Source organism: Lepisosteus platostomus, chromosome 3, assembly GCF_059453375.1.
Source record: "Lepisosteus platostomus isolate fLepPlt1 chromosome 3, fLepPlt1.hap1, whole genome shotgun sequence".
In the NCBI taxonomy this organism is placed as follows: Eukaryota; Metazoa; Chordata; class Actinopteri; order Semionotiformes; family Lepisosteidae; genus Lepisosteus; species Lepisosteus platostomus.
Genome location: NC_142613.1, coordinates 65609784 through 65631408, shown reverse-complemented (window position 1 = coordinate 65631408; position 21625 = coordinate 65609784). Strand labels below are relative to the sequence as shown.

The window sequence follows — 21625 nt, the reverse complement described above, 5'->3', positions numbered from 1 at the left end:
ACTATAATGAGGAAAAGCTATGAGCTCAGAGCCTGCTCTCTGCAGTGCCATAACCAATTCTGTCATAGTGGGGATTATCTTTTGGGGGACAATTCAGGTTTAAACCTTTTTGGGCACAATGCAGAGTAGCCAATCAAACCTAAACTGTTTCCACTGAGGGATGGGATGAAGCCAATAAGCCAATAAGCCTTGAATGTAAAAGAGTTACACAGGTACTGTATCTGTGCCTATTTAATCTAAAAAATAAATAAAAGTTAAATTAATATCTTATATAAATATTGTGCAGAACACTTTGACGTTTCACTGTTCACTGTACTTTTTTCAATATTCTCCCTTAATCATTCAGAAATGCATTTTCCACAGAAATTCGATCCTGTTCTAAGGAAATAAATAATTCACAAAAATCTATTTTTATAGTGTAAAAAGTAGCATTTCAGCTTTATGAATTTGTAGAAATAATAAAAATGATGTTTGCAGTAAGGAACTCTTGACAACAGTCCCTTGCATTTGAGAGTTACAGTAAATGTGATGGATTAACTACAATACTTAATATTGGCTGCTTGTGTGTATAATAGTATTGTGATCATGTTTGAGTTATTTTGATCATGTTTTTTGGAGACTTTGATTAATATGAAATAAAGTTAGCCAAAAAAATAAGTTCTGCTGTTTCTGGAAAGGAGCAATCATGTCACATTGGACATACTGGCGGAGTAGCTCTAAAGGCTCCTAAAATCTTTTTCAAAAGAAGTGCTCCTGTCCTCAGTTCTAAATGCCCTTTCCATTTGTTCCCACTTGTCTCCTTGTCTTTGTGAAAACCCCCTGAGGTCTTCTCTGTCAAACTCTAAAAATATATTTTTTACAATGTCAGAGTAGATTCTATGCAGGAGTGCACCTGGTCAATCTCTGGACAGATTCCAGAACACATACAGTATTTACTGTACACAGTATATACTTAATTTTTGTAATGTGGTGACCAAAGTCATATACATTATAGTATTTTTAAAGCGGTCTTACTGCAGGCCATATTTCTTGGCAGTTTTAAATTCTGTCTGAATCTTTTTGAATTTGTATCTGCAAACTTGTAAACTAGCTTACACACTATGCCAGATTCTACATAAGAATGTGAGGCAGATTATAAACAAGAGGAGACCATCTGGTTGCTAGTTGCTGATTTATCAGAGGATACAATTCTAGAAATCAAGTCAAGGTATCAACATTAACAACAAAACTGTGTAGCTTCTACTGCAACCCCTCTACTCTTGTGCAAAAAAGTGTCTCGTATTATAATTTTGAAATCACTTCCATACAGTTTTAACTTGTGTCCTCTGAGTGGTATTTCCCTGTTGTTTCAGAAGAAGCCCACCGGACTGACTTAGTCAGCAGCTTTGTGAATGCCTTTAAGAGCTCAGGTTCTCTCATAGCCTTTTGGGTTCTCCCTACATTCCTTGTTATGATAACAGTTCCAACAGGGGTCTCAGATGTCTGTTTTCCGTTTATCTTCATTGTTTGGAAACACAAGATCAATAAGGTCATTTCATATACCTGTAGTAGGTGCTCTGATAAGCTGAGTAAGCCAAATAAATGTTAGCGTTGTCTAACAGTTCATTTTCATCTGTGGTATCCATGATAGGTTTTTCCCAGTCTGTGTTCAGAAAATTAAAATCCCCCATGCTAATAACTTCTTCCTTTAAACATGTGCCTGATTTCACCACATACGATTGCATTATAATTAATATATGAATTCAACAGGTTGTAATGTATTCCTAATATGACTATGTTTTATAGAGCTAACACATAAAATTGCCACGTAACAGACCAAAATAGTGCATAACAGTATAAGCAGACAGAAGCCATCCAAACTTTGTCTACTTTATTAGCTGTAAATTATATATTGGTAGTTAATTTCCACATTTAAGCCACAGGTTCTTATTGTTCATCGTGCTGGTTTCCATGATGTTAAGTGAACAGAGAGCACACGACTGTCCCCTGGATGAGTAAATCATAGAGCCTATCCCCAGCAAAGTGTTGGTCCCCATTCACACAGGTAGGTGAATTGGTACAATCATGGTGAAGTACTTCAATCCTGATACAATAGCAGTGTTTGCAGAGAAGGCTTGAATCCACCAGTTATGAGTCTACAGACTATGCTATCCTGCTTTATATAGGTTTGAGTGTTATTTCTTAAAAAATGTAATGGTGGTGCTTTCAAATATATTTTGTAAAGCATTTGCCTAACAAAGTGTGCATATTTTAACTGAAGTAACAACACATGCATTGATCTGTATTGCAATACAAGCAGGTGATACACACGTTTCTGTTATAAATTTAATTTTGAACGTTGCACACCCTGATGATGAACTTTCTATCTAAAAAATAACAAAGCAAAGCATGCGTGTCAGCAAATTAAGTACAACCTGTCTGACAGTGTTATCAATTCTTGATTCTAATGAACGAAAGTATCATTGACCTGTATCCATACAGCAGCATGCACTGCAACAGTGCACATTTCCCTGACGTGCTTTTCACCATGCAAATTCTGAACCTTCTAGCAGGCGTTGTTCTACTTGTCAAAAGCAGTAGTTCACATTTCTATTTTCTGCTCTGTAAAATGGACACAGAGAAGATGCATAAAAATAAGAAAAAATAAAAACTATATATATCTTTTAGAGAGGATAACCAGCCTCCTGCCATCAAAATACCATCTAGAAATTCGAAGGAAGCAGTGTGTATTTTTAGATTTAAGCTGCTCCAAAGCAGCTCTTGTTGGCAGCACAGCTGTAAGCAGTAACCTGTTTGGATCCAACCCTTAGCCCTGTCTCTAAATCAAGCACCTTCAAATCTGAAGTTTACCCGGGACTTAATAGGAGTTCATTTACCGACAACAGCATGAGTCTCGGTGACCTTAGGTTTAATCTCGATAAGTTTTTACTTCAGAAACTTCAGATGACATTTGTTTTATTGCACCCTGCCTGGCAGGTAACTCGCTAAAATATCCTACAGGCTGTGATTACAAAGCTCTTTCTGATTCAACTTCGTTTTTATTTGGGTGTGAATATATAGTGTAATGTTGAAAGAAAACAGGTGTTATATTGTACATCACTCATGACTAGGGAAAAAAATGAAAGTCCCGGCAGCTGCCCCCAGCCTGCCTTGTGGGCGCATAGCTAAGGAGAGGTGCAGCACTACACTATTCTAATGCTAAACCACGTGATTGATGGAGTGAGTCGAGCGACCATCGCTCCGATACTTCTAGTTTCTAGAACAGCCGCTAGACAGCGTATGATTATGGATTTGGAGCACCTAGAGTCGATCGCAGGCATGTTGTTTTAGCTCGTTTTTCGTTAGTCACTAGTGTTTCCCTCCTTCGTTGGCCCTAACAATTTCGTAGGCCCCAGGCACTGTGCTTGCAGTGCCCAATGGAAAATCCGGCACTGTATATCTGTTCCTGCAGGAAAGAAGGTGTTATTTCTGTAGTACTGTATGTTCCTCTCTAATATAGGTACATTAAGAAAAGAGGTGAGCAACACAGGGAACATCCTACAATTTGTACAAAGAATTCACAATCACTAGCTTGCGATACCTTAGCTACTGTAGGATAGTACATTTACTACCCTGAACTTATGTACAGAAAAGCTTTAAAACGAATGACTCAACAGTCAGCATTGTTCGCCAGATGGATTGTATGAATCACCCCAGCTAAAATTAGCTCTGCTCACTATGTTAAATACAGTACCTCTGTTGTCCAAGCAGGCAATACTGAAAACATTTAAAGGCAGGCAGGCAGATAGCAGCACAGTTTTTACTTAAACAGAAGTCATGCGTTTCTATTTACTCTTCTCTCTCACAGGGGATACATTGTCAATTCGCAGGCTGTTCCTAATCTACATTACCTGCAAGAGAACTGTTTGCTCGTGACAAATCAATAGACTTGTTACAGAGCTGCTCAAGGAGAAATCGTGAGGTGCAGTGAAATTGCAAAAGAGTTAATTGAAAGCAGTGGGGTCCCTTCAGGAACTAGTCATTAAAACCTAGCTGCACCAGGTGTTTTTTTTTCATTTATGAGCTTGAGTTTAAGAATTCTATTCCACTTCAGAAAACTTCAATAACAGCAAATGTACAATTATATGAGGATTTTTAGCAATGGAGTCACCTTCCTTATCAAATTTATCAGCTTATTGAGATAAGGTGGGATGCATATTTCATGGATGATGAATTATAGGGTACTATACTATAGGGTACCAGGGTACTTTCTGTAATCGCCTAGCTGCTGAGATCCCGTGCTACACGACACACCCTTTTTATGATACATGGTTTTTAAGGACATGGTTTTTCTCTCCTAAACTGTTTGTTGAATGATATGTCACATAGAAAGAAGTGACACAGCTGTGGGTCTAAGTCTAAGAGTTAGAAGTAACAAATATCTTCACAAGAGGCAAGGTGGTGTACAGAGGCAGCAGCATCTGTACCCAGGTCCTAAATGTTCTTCATACAGTGTTTATTATTAATTGGCTTTCCCTTCAGCACTAGGAAAGATCAGTCTGATCTGAATAGTACCCGCCTCTCAACTCACTTGATAACTGGCAAACATGACTTACTGTAACATCATAAGCTTTTGTAATGAATGACCTTACTGAAATAGAATCAATCATTTCATGAAATATATTTCTCATATATTTGTACAGCACCCCTGGAGCAGTTGGGGTTAAGGGCCTTGCTCAGGGACCCAACAGAGTAGGATTCCTCTGCCGGCTGCAGGATACAAACCGGCAACCTTCCAGCCACACGCACAGATCCTTAGTCACCACCCTACTATCAATTACGTTATGATATACAGCCCTTTCATTGTACACTATAGGAATTACCAGTATTTGTCCTTTTTATGTCTGCTGCTAACTTTGATCCCTCTAGCAGCACATAAAGACACACATGCTGTATAGACAAAGGGAAAAACACACATACACAAAGCAAAGGAATATCTTAACATGGCATTGCATGATTCCATTAAAGTCTCAAGGCTGACAGAGAGCATATGCTGGAAGTACCTGCAGGCTGCTGAGGCGTCCGATCCAGATTACAGGCAGAGGGAAGTCGGAACTGGATTCCTGAAAAAGTGGGTAATATCTATTGTCAATTAGCAGTTCGAAGAATCATGACTTATGACAGTATTACCCAGACACCCCCCAAATGCACAAATATACTTATCAACTCTATAAAAGTGTAAATAGCTTCAAATGACATTTAAATATTTATCCTCTGCTGTTCGTGGTAAGTTTTTAGAAGTCTGGCTGTTTCAGTGTGATGTTTGCATTCGATATTTTGGTAATTGAAAAGTTTTGCCCCTCCCCAATCCCTGTGTTTACAGCTCTGTCATTATGTCAACAACAAAAAATGTGAAAATATGGGAAAGTTAGAACACGGTTGATACTTCTTCAAAGATGGCAAAGCAAAATAACAACCTAGGCATCTAGCTAACACGAAAAGAAAAAAAATGCTTTGTTAAATACATTTTGATTTTTAAATAGCACTTTAATGAAAAGAAATGGAAAATCAGAATTGTTCATGCAAGCTTATCCTGTCATGTAGGGTTTCATATATTTGTTAAACATGAGCTAAACACAGTATATATACTGTATGTATTTTATACATACTGTAGTTTTTATTTTACCTTACATAGTGAGGTGGAAAGTTGAAATAGAACAGCATTCCATAAAAACAATTCTTTCATGCATATAAACTGAGACCAAGAAGATATTCTCTTGATACCCAAAGCTAATACTGTAATCATTTAACTAAAATTGATAACTGTGTGATAAGTAATTTCTCAAAGTTGCATGTTTTTTTATTTCACACAAAAGCCAAATTTAAGCTGATTTCTTTATATTTTGGGCATTTGTAGCCGCAATTCAGCTCTTCTAGGAGCAATGTAAATTTACATATAAAGTCACAATTTACATACAGTATGCACAAGGTATAGTTTGATATGTACTGTATATCTAAAAAGATAGATATATGATGCTAATTTGTAAAAGCTGGCTAATGGACAGATATGTACTGTAGCAGGCTTTTTACTCAAATCTTTCATTTTCACTTACTGGGTATCCCTTTTGTCAGTGTTGAGAGCATTATTGTACCACAAATGAGAGCATGCTTAGAGACAAAGTATTAGATACTTGTGTGGCATACCTGACTCTGAAAAATAATTTATAGTTTTAAGAAAAAGAGCTTTAGGCCTTTAGGTATCATTTAAGAAGACCGGCTTTATGCAAGCAATCAAATGAAATCTTATAATGACAGATTAGCAGCAGACTGGTGTTTCTTTTGTTAATAATATATAAATGGAATGACAAATGTGTTTTAAAGCTCAATAAATTACAAAGTAACAATAAAATTAGAAAAACGTTTAGGAAAAAAAAAACTTTTGAGTGCTGTCTTCGCTTCACTTTGCCGCTAATGGGGTAACTGGGGCCCTGTCTCTCCATCTCTTGGCCAGCTGTTAAATGCTCCTGAAGAGTCTAGCTGACCAAGGTAATGCTCCATTGTTTATGCACGCTCAATGGAGGCCGATGCTACTCATTTTCCCAAAGATGCGCTTTCTGTGAAGTAAAAGAATGGAAGATACTGGATAAAACAGTCAGAAAAAATGAAAAAAATGAAGCTAATCAACAAATCTAAGAAAAGGTGTAGACAATACAAGGAGGTTAAGGGAAACAGGAAAGAGATAAGAGGATACTAAAGGCAGGGAAAGGAAACCAAAGGAAGAGAAAGGAAGAAAAGGCAAGGAGAGAGAAAACAAAGTTTCTTGCAATTTAAACAAAGAAGGCTAAATTGGACAGAGGAAAAGACAAACAGAAACAACTTAATTCGGGTTAACATTAAAGACGTGGAACAGACACCCAGAATGGTTTGAATGTCAATAATTCCTAAATGTATGAAAAATGAATAATAAGAAGCATGACTGAAAAATGTATTTGAAGCTATTTACATTGGTAATGGCTCTTTTAAATTCTCGTTTTTAAACTTTTAAATGTAAAACATAGCAGCATACTGCATGAAAAAAGACAGAGCAAACTTGACATTGACAGATGGTTCAGATGTCGTTTCGGAGAACACTTTATGGAGAGAGACAAGATGACTCAATCGCTACCATAAAGAGTTATCGAAATGCCATTCTCATGTTGGCTTTGGTCTGTTTTTTTTCTTCTCTTCAACGTTAAACTGCAGTAAAATGTAAATTTCCTTCACAACGACCATAACACAAAATCAGCTGGAATTACTGAGGCTGTCTTTGCAGTAGGTGAACAATATCTTATCTTCGCACCAGATTGAAGTTTGGGCCACTTTTTTCTAGAAGGGCACTGTCAAGAAAATATTATTAAGCCTTTAGTGTTGCCGTCATCTTTCATGGAGTGTGCTTTCGTTGTACAATGGGCTCTTTAATTCCAATTCTCACTGTTTCTGTTTCTCAGCTGTCACATCATGGCCATAACTCGATGGTTTAATGACACCTCCACCATTGTTTTTCAAAGTGTGTCATTGCTTTGAAAGACATTGTTCCATCCTGACTATCACCCCGAGAAGGAGAGGCTCTTATTTTTACGGTGTAAACTGTTACTGTTAACCCATCTGAACTGGCTTCTATGAGCTGTGATGTGCAGCTGAGCGAAAGCTGCTGGAGACTTCAATTCCTAAATGTTGCTTAAAATGATATGAAAAGATGCAGTAGTGGGGCCTTTCTGTGAAGAAAGACAATGAACAAATTGTAATGTTGACCAGGATGACATTTGTTTTTCCTCATATTACTTCATCCTCGTGAAATATGAAACTACACTAATTGCAATGGATTTTAATTCTTCTATTCCTTTGCACTGCATATCTTGACAGATGAAAAAATGGTGTTCTGGATTTATACAGTAATACAGAAAAGGAATTTTAAAACTTTTTGAAACACAGTGGGACACAGAAGCACAAAATTAAAAGACAAGCATGGTAATTGAGGTTTAACAGGTTGGTCCAAATCATATCAGTTTTGAAACTCCAGGTCAGATTTGTAAATGTAATTGTATTTGGAAACAACGGTAGTTCTTTCAGATACTGGTCTGATGAATATATTCCCACAGTATCTATGAAAGACTATGGATATACTGTACAGTACATAAGCAGCATTTAAACAGTTACTGTACATTGGCACAAAGGCCACATTTAACCGATCATATTGCAAATAGTGTATGCTTCACCAAACTTGACATGATTTGTTACAACACTATTCTTATGAAAAGGTTAATCTATTTGTTACAAATATGACAGATTATGATCTTCTGAGGCTAATTATGTGTTTAACAATTTTTTTACAAAGCTGATGTGTGACCTCAATGGTGAGGAGACTTCAGTTACAGAAACAAATGAATTTTACTGGAGACATATTGTACATTTAGCATGTGTAAAAAAACATGTGTAATAAAACCACAATTGTCATAGAAGGATGCATGCATTCACAAATAACTGAAAACTGGTTTAACATCCTTACAATTAGAGATTCTGATTTTTTCTTTCCAACATCTTGGTATACAGTATGTCTTTAATCATGTAGAACTATTCGATGAAAAAATGGTCAATAAAGAAGTAACATTCAGGTAAAAATTGTGTTTTAAGTTTAAAATGAAATTAATTTGTTAACATCAACCCTTCTTTTGTTTTTGTGATGGAGGATCAGATATGAATTGCTAAAGTGGGAGTAGTAAAAAGCAAAATGTAACTTTATTATGGCCTGTTTAAGCCACTGATTGAATCTCCTATCAAAATACTCTCACTGGTTTTTGGCAGCGATGAGATTGGCTGGGACACTAAAACACTGCATTCCAGCAAGCATTATACAGTAGGTCTCGGTAAATCCCCAGCATCACAACAACAGGAATAAAAGATTAGGCTCATTCAGTTAATCCAATTATTAGATTAATTAAATAGTTTAGTGTTCAGGAGAAATGAAAACAAAAAGACATTGTGGCTGTCATGACTGAAATTGTATACCCCACAGCTTATAAAACCAACAGCTGGGAAGAGAGATAAAATATGTTTAAAGCCCTATGGCTCTAAACTTAAAATGATACCTATCGGAATAACAGTATTTTTTCATTATACCTGATTTATACAGAGTATCTGTTTTCCTTTTTTTGCAAATAAAACAAAGCTGCTCTGTGCCTTGGCTGTACACTGTACTGTTGCTGTTGGAAATAGCACACCAGGATAAATTAGTTTCTTTTCAAACTACAGATCAAGAGTTAATATTCAAGAGAAACCTTTTATCTAATCAACGTACACTATTTTGTGTCGGCTACACCGACATTTCTGTACAGCACTGAATCTGAATCACAAATATCTCATGTGGTTTTCATTTTTAACCTGTGTTTAACTAAACAATTAGGGTATGGTGGAGGTGAAATTGGGTAAAAAGCAAAAATCAGAATCCCTGCTATTAAATTTAATTTGTAACCCATCATAACTGAGGTCTGCTTGTCCATTTTTGGCCATAAAAATCCATCTGTCTCTTCATAAACAAATTAAGACATGTGTGACCAATCCATTGCAAGTTTGTATGACTCCATAAGCAAAGAAAAAACAAACAAATATAAAAACTATGGAATAACAAGTCAAATTTCTTAAGTTATATTACTAGTTATATTACCAATTATGTGTCATGATTCATTATAGCTGCTTAAAAAGAGAAAGAGCTTCAGAATGTTATTCGTTAGCATTAAGTATAGCATTTTCTTTGGTCCATCCATTCTCTGTACAGTATAAGGCCCACTTTTGTTTGCAAATATATATTATTGAAAAGTGGTGTTTTGATGGTAAGGTGTAAATGTACTGTACATATCCAAGCAATTCAAGCATCTATTTTCTAAACTCTTCATCCAATTCAGGGTTATGGGGGAGCCTATCTCAGCAAGCAACAGGCGCAAGGCCACAGCCTGGACAGGACGCCAGTCCATTGCAGAGCTCACACAGACACAGACACACACACTCCCACCAGGGCCAATTTTTACAAAAGCATTTGATCAACCAGGGTGGCTTAGGATCATGAAGGGGAAACCAGAGCACCCAGAGGAAACAACTACAACCACAGGGAGACCATACACACTCCACACAGATATCCCAGGTCCAGAATTGAACCCAAAGACCAAAACACTAATAAGCCTAATAATAAGTTTGTCATTAGATATAGTATGTATGCTGCACTTACGACATAGTGAATATTACAGTTGTTTTGTTAAATAGCAGAGAAGATAGTGTTAATTAGGTTTTAAACACAGGACTGAAGACACAAATGCATACAAACACACAAGTATGCACATGCGTATCCAAATTCTCTTACATGCACATGCACTCTATTTATTTATTAATTCTCTCTTCCACTCCTGTGCCCTAACACAAGGTACGTTATATAATCCTTTTTGAGCTGAGACTTTTTATTTGTGTAAGTACGTGTGCCTTGTCTGAACTGAATGACTTCTTCCAAGAGAGAAAGAGATGTGTGAGATCAAAATTTCATGACTACAGCCAAGACAATAGCAAAATCCCAAACCCCAGTATTTGATGGAATTTTTGACCTGCCACTGGCTTTCTTGCTATTGCTCAGTGGAAACAGGATCTGTAATTTATGATGGGCAGGTGGATTGAATGTTTGATATATTCAGGGCCCGATGTTCTAAAACTGAAAAATCCTTATTTTTATTATTGAATGATTTGTGCTTAAAGCGTTACTCTTACACACATTGCCATATATTTTACAGCTGAAGCACTATGTTTTGTTGGGAATGCTTGTATCTTGGCTAAAGCTAATTTATTGACAAAGACAGAATGACAGCAATGCTCCTATCCCCCTCATTACAAGCTTAAGAAGCTACAGGTGTTATTGGACTTTCCTTTTGATGTTCATGAAACTAGAACACAACAACAAAAGTTCTAGCAGTCATCCTAAAATATGTTATTGTATTTAATCTTAAAATTCAGATTTATGCTATTTTTTTATTTTAAAAATTAGACTCTCAAGCAATATTTTGCTCTTCTGTCTTACCTTGTGATATAATATCTTGTATTATTTTGCTCAATATCACTCAAAGGGTTATCTTACCACAGAAAGACCAGGTATTTGAATGTGGAACTTCTACAAGGCAAATAATTTAGGGATGGGAAAACTAGTCAAATATGAAATGAAGAGTCTTAAAACATACAGGATAGTTTTAAACAGAAAATCCATTAACACAGTGTGGTACGAAATCAGACAATTATAAAATTGTTATTTTAGTGATTCAAAACTCAAATCTTTTATGAACAGTGAGAGCACATGAAATGAATTTGTTATGGGATTTCATTCCACAAATTTAAGGGGACACTAGGACAGAGCAAAAATGGTTCACACCTTAACCAGATTTAAAGATGATTGAAGATAGCACAGTATTTTGAAAATATCTCAAGTATAAAAATAATACAATCGATTGTCTATAGATGTAACACATAATAGCCCACATCTGACAATGCAAATTGTTCTAATTTTAATATTTCAAAGGCACAGCTAAGTTAAGGTTATCACAAAGCAAATTTGTGTGGTACATGACATGTATATAATTAGCAACAGAATTGTCCATTAAAGCTAAGACATACAGTAACTACCGCAAGACATACACTAAGTCGGTTAAACTCTTTAAGGTTCGGTCTTGTAAGATGTGCAATTTGATATGTGAGGAAGGTCACACCTCCCATTTTCTGATGTCTACACTCATTACAGGGTCGAGGGGGAGCTGGAGGTTATCCTGGCAAGCAAAGGGTGTGAGGCAGGGTACACCCTAGACAGGACACCAGATCATCACAGGGCACAGAATCAGACATGCTCACACAAGGGTCAATTTTCCTAAAGGCTAACTGCCCTGGCAGTATGTCTTTGGACTTTGGGAGGAAACCCAGAGAAAACTCACATGAACACAAGGACAACATACAAACTCCACACAGATAGCAGCCTGAGTAAGCCTTCAGTAAATCAGTAAAATTAGTTACATTTAATGAAAGTGGGTGATTCATAGGGTCAGCAAAATGTATTTCTTGGGTATTAGTTACAGATGAATTTACAGCAATAAATCATTGCTTTTGCCGATGCTGTTAAAATACAGTAATGTTGTTAATTCATGTCAAATAAGATGGTTGTCACTGTTTTTAGATGAGAAACACTTCTACTGCAAAAGGTTGTGTCAAAACCAAATACTTCTCAGTTTTGTTTTTGTTTTTGTATACAGGGCACAGACACACACATGCTCACACAAGAGCCAGTTTTTCCCAAAGCCAATTGACCTGGCAGTACAGTATGTCTTTGGACTTTGAGAAGAAACTAGAGCACCTGGAGAAAACCCACATGAACACGGGGAGAACATACAAACTCCACACAGATAGCAGCCTGAGAACTGAAACCAGTGTCCCGGCGCTGTGCCTCAAGTATAACATAAATGAAGTTAATATAATGAATGAATGAATATTATGAATGCCAGAGTAAAACAACTTAATATACCTGATCAGCATTTGAAAGTGGAACAAAGTATCCTGAAGACAAAAACCTGAATGAATCATATTTCCTTCAAATATTTAAGTCTCTTTTTATCTGAAAATATTCACCAACAGCAATATATTGGCTTTCTTTTAATTACATTGGAAAATAAAAATGTATTTTGCAAATAAATGCATTTTCAATAAATGCATTTGGTTCCCTGCTATAATACTGTACAATAATACCCCATAACTCAGAATAAACAGTTTTAAACAGTTAACTGCAGCTATTGATATAATTATGCATTTCATAGCTGATATCATAATGGAACATTATGGAACATAATGATAAGAACAAAGCATGAGCACCTTTTTAGTGTCTGTGACATTAAGATGGACATACTGTAACAGTATTTGATGATTAACTCTATAGGATATGTTTGGGGTGAATATTTTATTTTATTCTGAAACATTTTCACCTTGAAACACAAAAACTATCCAAATGTCAAACAGATGATCTGGCCCCTGTTCTATTAAAGCAAACATGATCATGGTATGACTGAAAACTTTGATCAACGTTTAGACAAGGTAGACATTTGACAATATCTCAGTTCTGTGCTTTACCACTTCAGGGAACAAGTCTGCAGAAGGATGAAATAACAAATATTGTACTATTAAATCCTTTTCAATAGAAACCCATTATCAAGTACTGGATTTTAAAATTTAATAGTTATTTTGTTTGCAATGAATACTGTACATATTGCTAATACTGTGATTTAGGAGTGTTCATTTAATTCTGATATTATACTAAGCATGTGTATAAACGTTTTGTACATTTGCAAGTAATTCATAAATACTAATTGGAATTTCAATAGGAGTTGAAAGCAAGTAAAGAAGGGCTACAGAATGTGATGGAAAATGCTATGCATGTATGATGTATATGAGAAAATTGCAAAGCCTAACATAAAGCATGCTTTAAACAATTTGAATCTCCTAGTGTAGCAGACTAACTTGTACAGTAGCTAACCATAGCTCTACAGAGCAGAAAGTTTTTTTTTTCAAAATAATGTTGAAAATAAACTTTTTTGTCCCTTTTCTGTTAAAGAAGAACAAAAAAAAATGTTTTGAGTTGTATACATATAAACATACAGTGGTGATGTCCCTGAATGCAGCTTGCATTTTTTTTAGTACTATATTTAAAACTGTACAGTAAAAAAATGAACATTTTCCATAAAAAGTGAAAATAATGTTTTAAAACGTATTTATCATTCAACATGACAGACATTCTGGAGTGTGAAGCTCTTTTACATAAATATTTAGTATACAGCCATCAGTAAATCAATGAAATTATTATTCTGAAATTACATTCAGTGAAAGTGGATGGTTGTTAAATTACAGTTATGTTGTAATTCATGTCAAATAAGATGGTTGTCACTTTTCTAGATGAGTACCCCATCTACCAGAAAAGATTGTGTCAAAACTAGATACTTCTCAATTCTTTTGTTTTAAAAACATGTTTTTAAAACATTTCTGATTCTTCCTCTGTCCTTCTAGAGTACTGTACAGTACATTTATAAAGAAAAAATGTTAATTACTGTAGGCTGCATGGATTGTTAGTAACTGCTACAGAGCCTTTCCATCTCTCTATCCATTTCCTAAGTTCTAAATCCACTTCAGGGTTGTACTGTAGGTGAGCCAGAGTCACAATGCAGGACACACCCTGGACAGGACACCAGTCCATCACAGGCCAGAAACAGACACAAACACACACATACTGTACTCACACCAGGGACATTTTTCCCAGAAGCCAGTGACCCTATCAGGATGACTTTTGGAGAAAACTGGAGCACCCGTAGGAAACCCACACAAACATGGGGAGAACACACAAATTCCACATAGGTACAGTAGTTGCTCCGGGGCCAGAATTGAACCCAGCCCTGTGCCACCCCAGCAGTTTTCCAATTGGGCTATTTCTTATAAGAGCTACGCAAATGGGAGTGTCCCGTTTTAAAGAGAACTAATCAAAGTGTAACTAAAAAACAATAATTTGAGGTACCACATCCACACCTATGAAGAAGGGTCATTTTATTGAAACCTTGTACACATCGTTATACAATTTTGGCCTTCTACAGTATACAGTATCTTGTATTATTTTATATGTTTGTGAAAAAGAAAATAAAACCCACCCATTATTAAAAGACAACCGTAAACCCTGTATATTATGACTGTTTCCTGATTAGTATGTTTATGATAAAGCATTGTAGAAATCCAAGGGCAAAGACTAAAAATCAGAAGCTCTGATTATGTATTTTTGTAAATGCTAATGCTAAAACTACTGCATTGTACTGAAATCTGTCTTTAAGTGATAAAAGTTATTAATTGTAGTCAAGTTCAAATTATTTTTCTATTTCTTGGAAGCCTCTTTATATTAAAGGCGATGAACATACCTTGCAATAAACTCCAGTATTTCAATCCATTATTTTCATTAGAATTATAACATTAGATTATTAAGGTATTATTACAGTATATTGATTTGACATAATAGTATTCACAGTTTTGTCTTTCCTCATAAAACACTACATAAAGAGTAAAAAATCTTCACTCTCTAGGTTATAAAACTCATGTAATAAATACATAATTGAGATTTATATTGAGATTTATTAACGGGAACTTATTACAGTATATCTTATATATCAGACAGGAAGTAAAGAAAAATTATAGGCTATATATATATGTGGAAATGGACTATGAAGACATTTTGGTCACTTTCCTGGAAGATTAATTAGTTGTTTTGCTGGAAGATGACTGTCGAAATCACAACACTAATTTAATGCAACCAAAGCACCTTTAACCAACTGCTGTGTGTCTCTTTGTCTTTGAATGTTCACTGGTAACATTACATCCCCAAATTAAAACATAAATTTCATTGAACTAAAATGCTCATGCTCTTCTCTGATAAAATTAAAAAACAGTAAAATTAATAAAAAAATAAGCACTGACTATATTAGAGCAGGAAGATTTGTCAGCATGTGAGCTGCAAAGGGACAGTTTGAGGTTAATTCCAAGATTAAATAAGAATAAAATAAACATAAGAATAAAAAACAGAACTTTTCAGCTATGGAGCTCTTTTCAGGAGTGTCACCTCTTTCTTTTTATTTTCTGCCTGAAATTTAGAAATCACTGCTTGGTCCTGTCTATATCTTCTGTATATTAGTAACACTTGAAATAAGAGGTGGAAAATTACCTTTATAAAGGTAATATATTAATAAAGTATTAAAATGACATAAACACAAAAATAATCATCCGCCGTATGGTCAAAGGGTTCAAAATGTTGAACCGAAACATGAAATTCAGGCTCCACAGCCAAAACATTGTCTCTTTTCTTTTCAGTTCAGCACGGAATAAAACTTTACCTGTTCCTTATGACGATGGTTTGATAGCTACTTCAGTTTTATTATTTAACTACACTGGATAGTTTTTTTTTATTTGGTAGTTGAATTTCAAGGTGGAACATTTTATGAACAAGATAAGATTGAGGTAACTGACCGAACTAAGAAAAAGATGCTTTAGAAATTTGCTTCAGTAATTGTAATATTTGAATATATATACAGTATATTGCTCAAGAGAACTGAAGAGTGACATTTAGAACTAATGAATATTATTTAGCTGATTTTGATACTCAGTGTCTGAAAATATTTACTCTTTTTATGGTCTATATTAGAGTAAGAAGATTTGTCAGCTTGTAAACTGCAAAGGGACAGGTTGAGATTAATAAAATGCTTATATTTACTGGACAAACATTACATTGCTTCAGTGCATTTTAAAAATACTTTTTAAACATTTTATGAAGTATGATTAGTACAGTATCTCAGGATAAGGAGGCATCTGTCTAAAGAATAATATCCATGAAATATAACATAATTCCAGGAGGTAACAGCACCACTGCGGCTGGAACAAATATAGAAAATACATTACCCGAGACAGTGATTTTTCAGTAAGATGTTCATGATGTGGAAATGCTTAATGGAATTATTTTCCATAATTTTTGTTCTAAAGTTGTGTTTAGGTTGATTGAATGATCTATTACATATTTTTATTACTTAAGTAACGGAATTTACTGTAAATCTGTCGACAGTACATCTCTTTCCATGTGTCAGTATTTTTATTGTTTTACAAGCTTATTGATATCATTAAAAATCATAGTTATCATAAAGACACTATCGTGCTGTCAAAAAAGCAAAGATGTTAACGTAGATTTATTAAACCAGTTTATTACAGGGTAGACACACACACCAGGTCCAATTTTTCCTGAAGCCAATTAACCTACCAGTAAGTCTTTGGATCATGAGGGGGGAACCAGAGTACCCAGAGGAAGTCACCACAAACACAGGAAGATCATACAAACTCCACACAGATACTCCAGGTCTAGAATTGAATCCAGGGCCCCAGCAAAGCCTCATGTCTTAAATGTTATTTTTCTCCTATCCATTCTAACGTAAATTATTTTTACTGCAATAGACTTTTACCCACTTTTTCAACACTGTCTCACATAGTGTTTTAAACAGTTTAAAATGTTCATGAGAGGACAGATTCTAATCTCACCCATAATCATAATCATCTAAACATAATCATCCTTTCTCCTCCCTCCACCTCAGCTTCACCCTTGCAGCAGCTCCCTGGCTCATTCCTCATGAAGACAATGAGGGCCTGTCAGCCTCATCCTCAGGAGTAGGCTGTCGTTCCCACAGCCACGGGAATTACGCTAAGTAAACTTTAATGTGCTTCATCTCTATAATGCAATAATTAGGATTAGGCTGAACTACTGAAATATGACTACTCATGTGAATAGAATATGTTTTTGCTTTCATGCTATTAACAAGATAGTAGTTGCAATTTGGGATGTAAAGGTAGTGAGAAGTTCTCCTTCTACAGTACATAAAGCTTTATAAAGCTATTCTTGTTTTCGGAACTATTTACCGTAGAAAGAAAAGGGTTTTGTATGAAGTTCGTACTTCATAAATGTGCACTGTTTTAGAAAAGCAATCTTCCTCTGTCCTCAATAAATTCCAAAATGTACTGAACACTAATAAGAAAGTAACTTTACCAGTGAGGTTAAGAAGAAGTTAAGAAGTAATTACCTTGTCCTAAAACTGTTATAGAACAGATCTAATGCTCTTTGTACCATCTACACAGAATTTTAACTAATGAATAATGGAATAATTGTCCAGTCTCCTGAGCATTTCTACAACAGTCTGAAATGGAAATAGACACCAGATACTTAAACATTTGAATGATGAAAAGATCAATAAAGTACACTGGAATGCTAACACCGTTAATAAAACACTTTTGTTAAAGACAATTGGAAAAGATACATTTAATGCACTGAAAATATCTGCATGCTTAACATGTGACGTTTACATTCAAGCACATCATGAACTGTTTGTATTACAAAAGACAAGAGATAAAACTTGCCCTTAAGACATTACAAGTGTGCACAGTAACTACTCTGAAATGAACTCTGCTTCTGTTCCTAAAGTATATTAATACCAAATTATATAACGAAAGACAAGGCAGTAATTTCTCTTACTTTTGGCATCTTTGAAATTAAGATTAAATTAGATATAACTTCTTTTTTCATCTCACTGTACTTGATTATTACAGAAGAGGTTAGCAAACTTTCATATGTTTTATGTTGGTGTTATTCTTTGTTAGTGCCGCTTCTGAATTCTGTTAAAATGTTTTTTTTTTAATTACACACTTGAGCAAAAGAAGAGCAAAACATTAACATGATGATTTTCTAAAAAAAAAGTTTTTTTGTGCTCCAGAGAAGAATAAAAGATTTGTTCTGAATCCAAAACATATTTAAACAAAACAATGATTTTATCATTGTTAAAACGTGTATTTTTAAGGAAATACTAATTATTTTGTGACAAAGAAATTAAATCACTTTTATATGATCAAACTATTAAAGCTATATTTATACTATGGGATTATTTCCATATTAATATTTGAAATTGCTACCATAAGTGTATGGTTTTGACCTCATCTGTCACTAATCCAAATAACAATATTACACAGAGACGTTGTAAACAGATTTATCAACAACAAACAAAGAAAAACTTTTAAGAAAAGGACCCTACGAGACCTACCGTACATTTTACGCCCACCAGCTAAGCTACGGGCGCCTAAAATGAAAAAAGGTTATAACTTAGTACAAGGAGAATGCATTTAAAACTGGCAATGCTGAGTACCTAAGCCATGCTGTGGGTCAGGGTTATGAATGAATTTGGATTCAAAACATTACCAGTTTAGCTTAATTTTATAGGTTGCTTACATTGTATTTAATAATAATTTCTATGCCCCTTTTCCACAAAAAAAGATTTAAAAGACTTGTTTCTAGATTCCTACAAGTTTTGTGACCAATAAATGTGCTGTTATCGGATCCTGATAATGAGTAAAGCTATGAGTCCTATTGCATCCCAGACCAAACAATAAACCCCAGAACAATATTTCTTCACTTCTGCTTACGTATGTTATTCCTCTAGAAAGACAAATATTTCTTATATGAGAATTACAAAAAAATATTACATTTTCAAACTTAACATTTTTACCAAACAAGTAACAATTGAAGGACATGTCACAAAACATTGAAGCAGTTTGACTGATTATCAAGGTGAGATCACTTTACCCAGAAAGGATCTGCTTCTTTAGGAAAAGGAAAAGATAGACAGTGCTGAGATATTTTATTTATAAATAGCCTCCCAGATGAGCTCACAGAACACTTACTGTAAATTGGATGGTACAATGAAAAAAATAAATCTAATTCTATGTAAACTTCAATTTCCCCAATACTTGCTTTGACCTAGAAATTCTGATTTTAACATACTGTAGATATATTTTTCAACTCTGGACCACTCTAAATCAATGTTTCAAAGACTTGAATCTTTTCAAACCCATGGCTTGAAAATGATGTTGTCTGTTATCACTCTCAGCTGAAAAACAAGGATGTTCTCTAAGCTTCTGAGCATCATGAAGAATCGTAATAATATTAACTCTGGACTCTTTCCAACATAGGGGTGTGAAAACCTTCCTCTAAAAAAAAAAATCAGAATTCAGCAATGTGTCTATAAATGGGCAAAACGTTTACTAGTTTTGCTTTCATTTGAATTATTTGCTTGATTTATTAAAAAATACAGTACCATGGTTACCAATGGACATGTAAACTTCGACCATATGCAAACACACCATCACAGTTTTTGAAGTGAATAGTAGCCCATTTGGAAAATAAAGGCATAGATTGTTTCAATTGAAATAATTTCTAGCAGCCATTGACTAAATATTGCCTGCTTGAAAGTAATTATTTTCACATAGCCAAAAACAATTAATTTAACAGTTTAAGCTAAGAATGAGGGACAAATAATATTTCAGTGTTTGCTTTAAACACTACTTTTTGCACAATCATCATGGATATATAGTAGGACTACTATTTTTTTTAATAAACTCTGTTCTTCAGAGATGATTAAAGTTTATCTCCAATATCTCTTAAAATCAAAACAAGCATTATAGTCATCTTTAGACTGTTAGACACATTGACTAAAAAAAACAAATGAAAGGATTATACGAAAACAGTAGACTTGCTGTGCAGCATGAGAGGAAGGACTGTCTTAACACTGATAACTGTATTATAGAACACATTAAAGTTTTGCTACTGGATTCAGTATCTTGATACAGTATGTTGTGTTTATTCCTCCCAATGGGTTCTACTCCCTAAGAGATGAAAGGGAAATGGAAAGGAAATAAACTCAAAATTGCACTTTATTCTTCTATTTGTGATCCACCAAGCAGGGGAATCTCAACATTGAAATGTATTCAAATATCATTCGCTTTATCAGGTTTATTTCCCAATTTTAGAATAATTTCAGATATCCATCTTCACTGTTCAATTTGCATAAATATTCCAAATACTTTGTGTTACAACACCTGGTTCTCAGTTCCATGTTTTCAAACAACGTGATCTAAATTAAGGCAAATATACTGTATTCACAATGTCCAAACATTCAATTAATTTCCTGAACGATACAATATACAAACTCTGTCAATTTTCATGCTAAAATGAAGGCATTTACATTGTTTCTGAAGGGAAATGTATTGCTTGACGAAGTGGATGGATGAAGCCCAGAATGGACAGAATATATCATACCACAGTTCATTTCTTGATCTTCTAGCTCAGGACTTCAGCATTAGGCCTAAGCCAGGCAGTGCTGTCAGTGTACAATATATTAGTGTAATAATCTTGACAAAGTTCTTGAAGTCCTGAAGTCAAAGGAGCCTTATTTGCAGTTTACTATAGGAGGAACGATACTTTTATAAGACAGTTCCTTCCAGTTCTTCAAAGGCAATGTGATAAAACCACAAATCCAAGATGAGTATTCTGTCACTGTATGTCGGGTAACAGCTTTATTGATGAAACGAACACAGAATTACTTCAGAGTTAGCAAACAAGAAGACGAGGACAAAAGTTCAAACAGTAGCTTTTGTAACAAGGCAGAATTTCCATCTGTCCAAAAGGTCATTGCATACTCAGATGATGTCTTTTGGTTGTGGGCAAAATATATCTGTTTGCGAGAGAATTCTTCCATTCCTTTAAAACACAGGTAGATGATTTCTGCTGTGTCTTAACAAGATCTTGTGCCCACGTTTACTGGTTACATGACATTCCTCATATATCAACTTCTCCTTTTAGGGCAATTGGAATTGCCAAATTGGCCAGAGAGAACAAACAAAATGTACAGATATACACCATTAAGCTCCATGACAGGACACGGAATATTAGGCTGAGTCACTGTTTGCCCGAACAACAACTTTGGCACAGCATATCATAGACTCCATAAGGTGCAGAAAGTTACTGAGGAATGTCAGTACATTCAGTTATCAATATTTCATGCAAGTGATGAAAAGAGGTAGGAAGAGGATGCTTTTTGATGGCTGAACGTTGTTCATCCAAAAGATGCTCAGTTGGACAAAGATGAGGGGATTTTGGTTGCCATGGAAGATGTCTGAAGTGTCTTTCGTGCTCCTCAAAACATTCACACACAAT

General features: G+C 35.0%; 1 protein-coding gene across 2 annotated transcripts in view; it reads right to left on the bottom strand.

Moving 5' to 3' along the window:
• Window positions 1-21625, bottom strand: part of dlgap2a (discs, large (Drosophila) homolog-associated protein 2a) — a 416982-nt gene that overhangs the window by 38399 nt on the left and 356958 nt on the right. For both annotated transcript variants that reach the window (XM_088626474.1, XM_088626475.1), the window contains one exon: window positions 5043-5102. In XM_088626474.1, the coding sequence (XP_088482600.1) occupies window positions 5043-5102 (60 nt within the window). The remainder of the gene's footprint in view (window positions 1-5042; window positions 5103-21625) is intronic.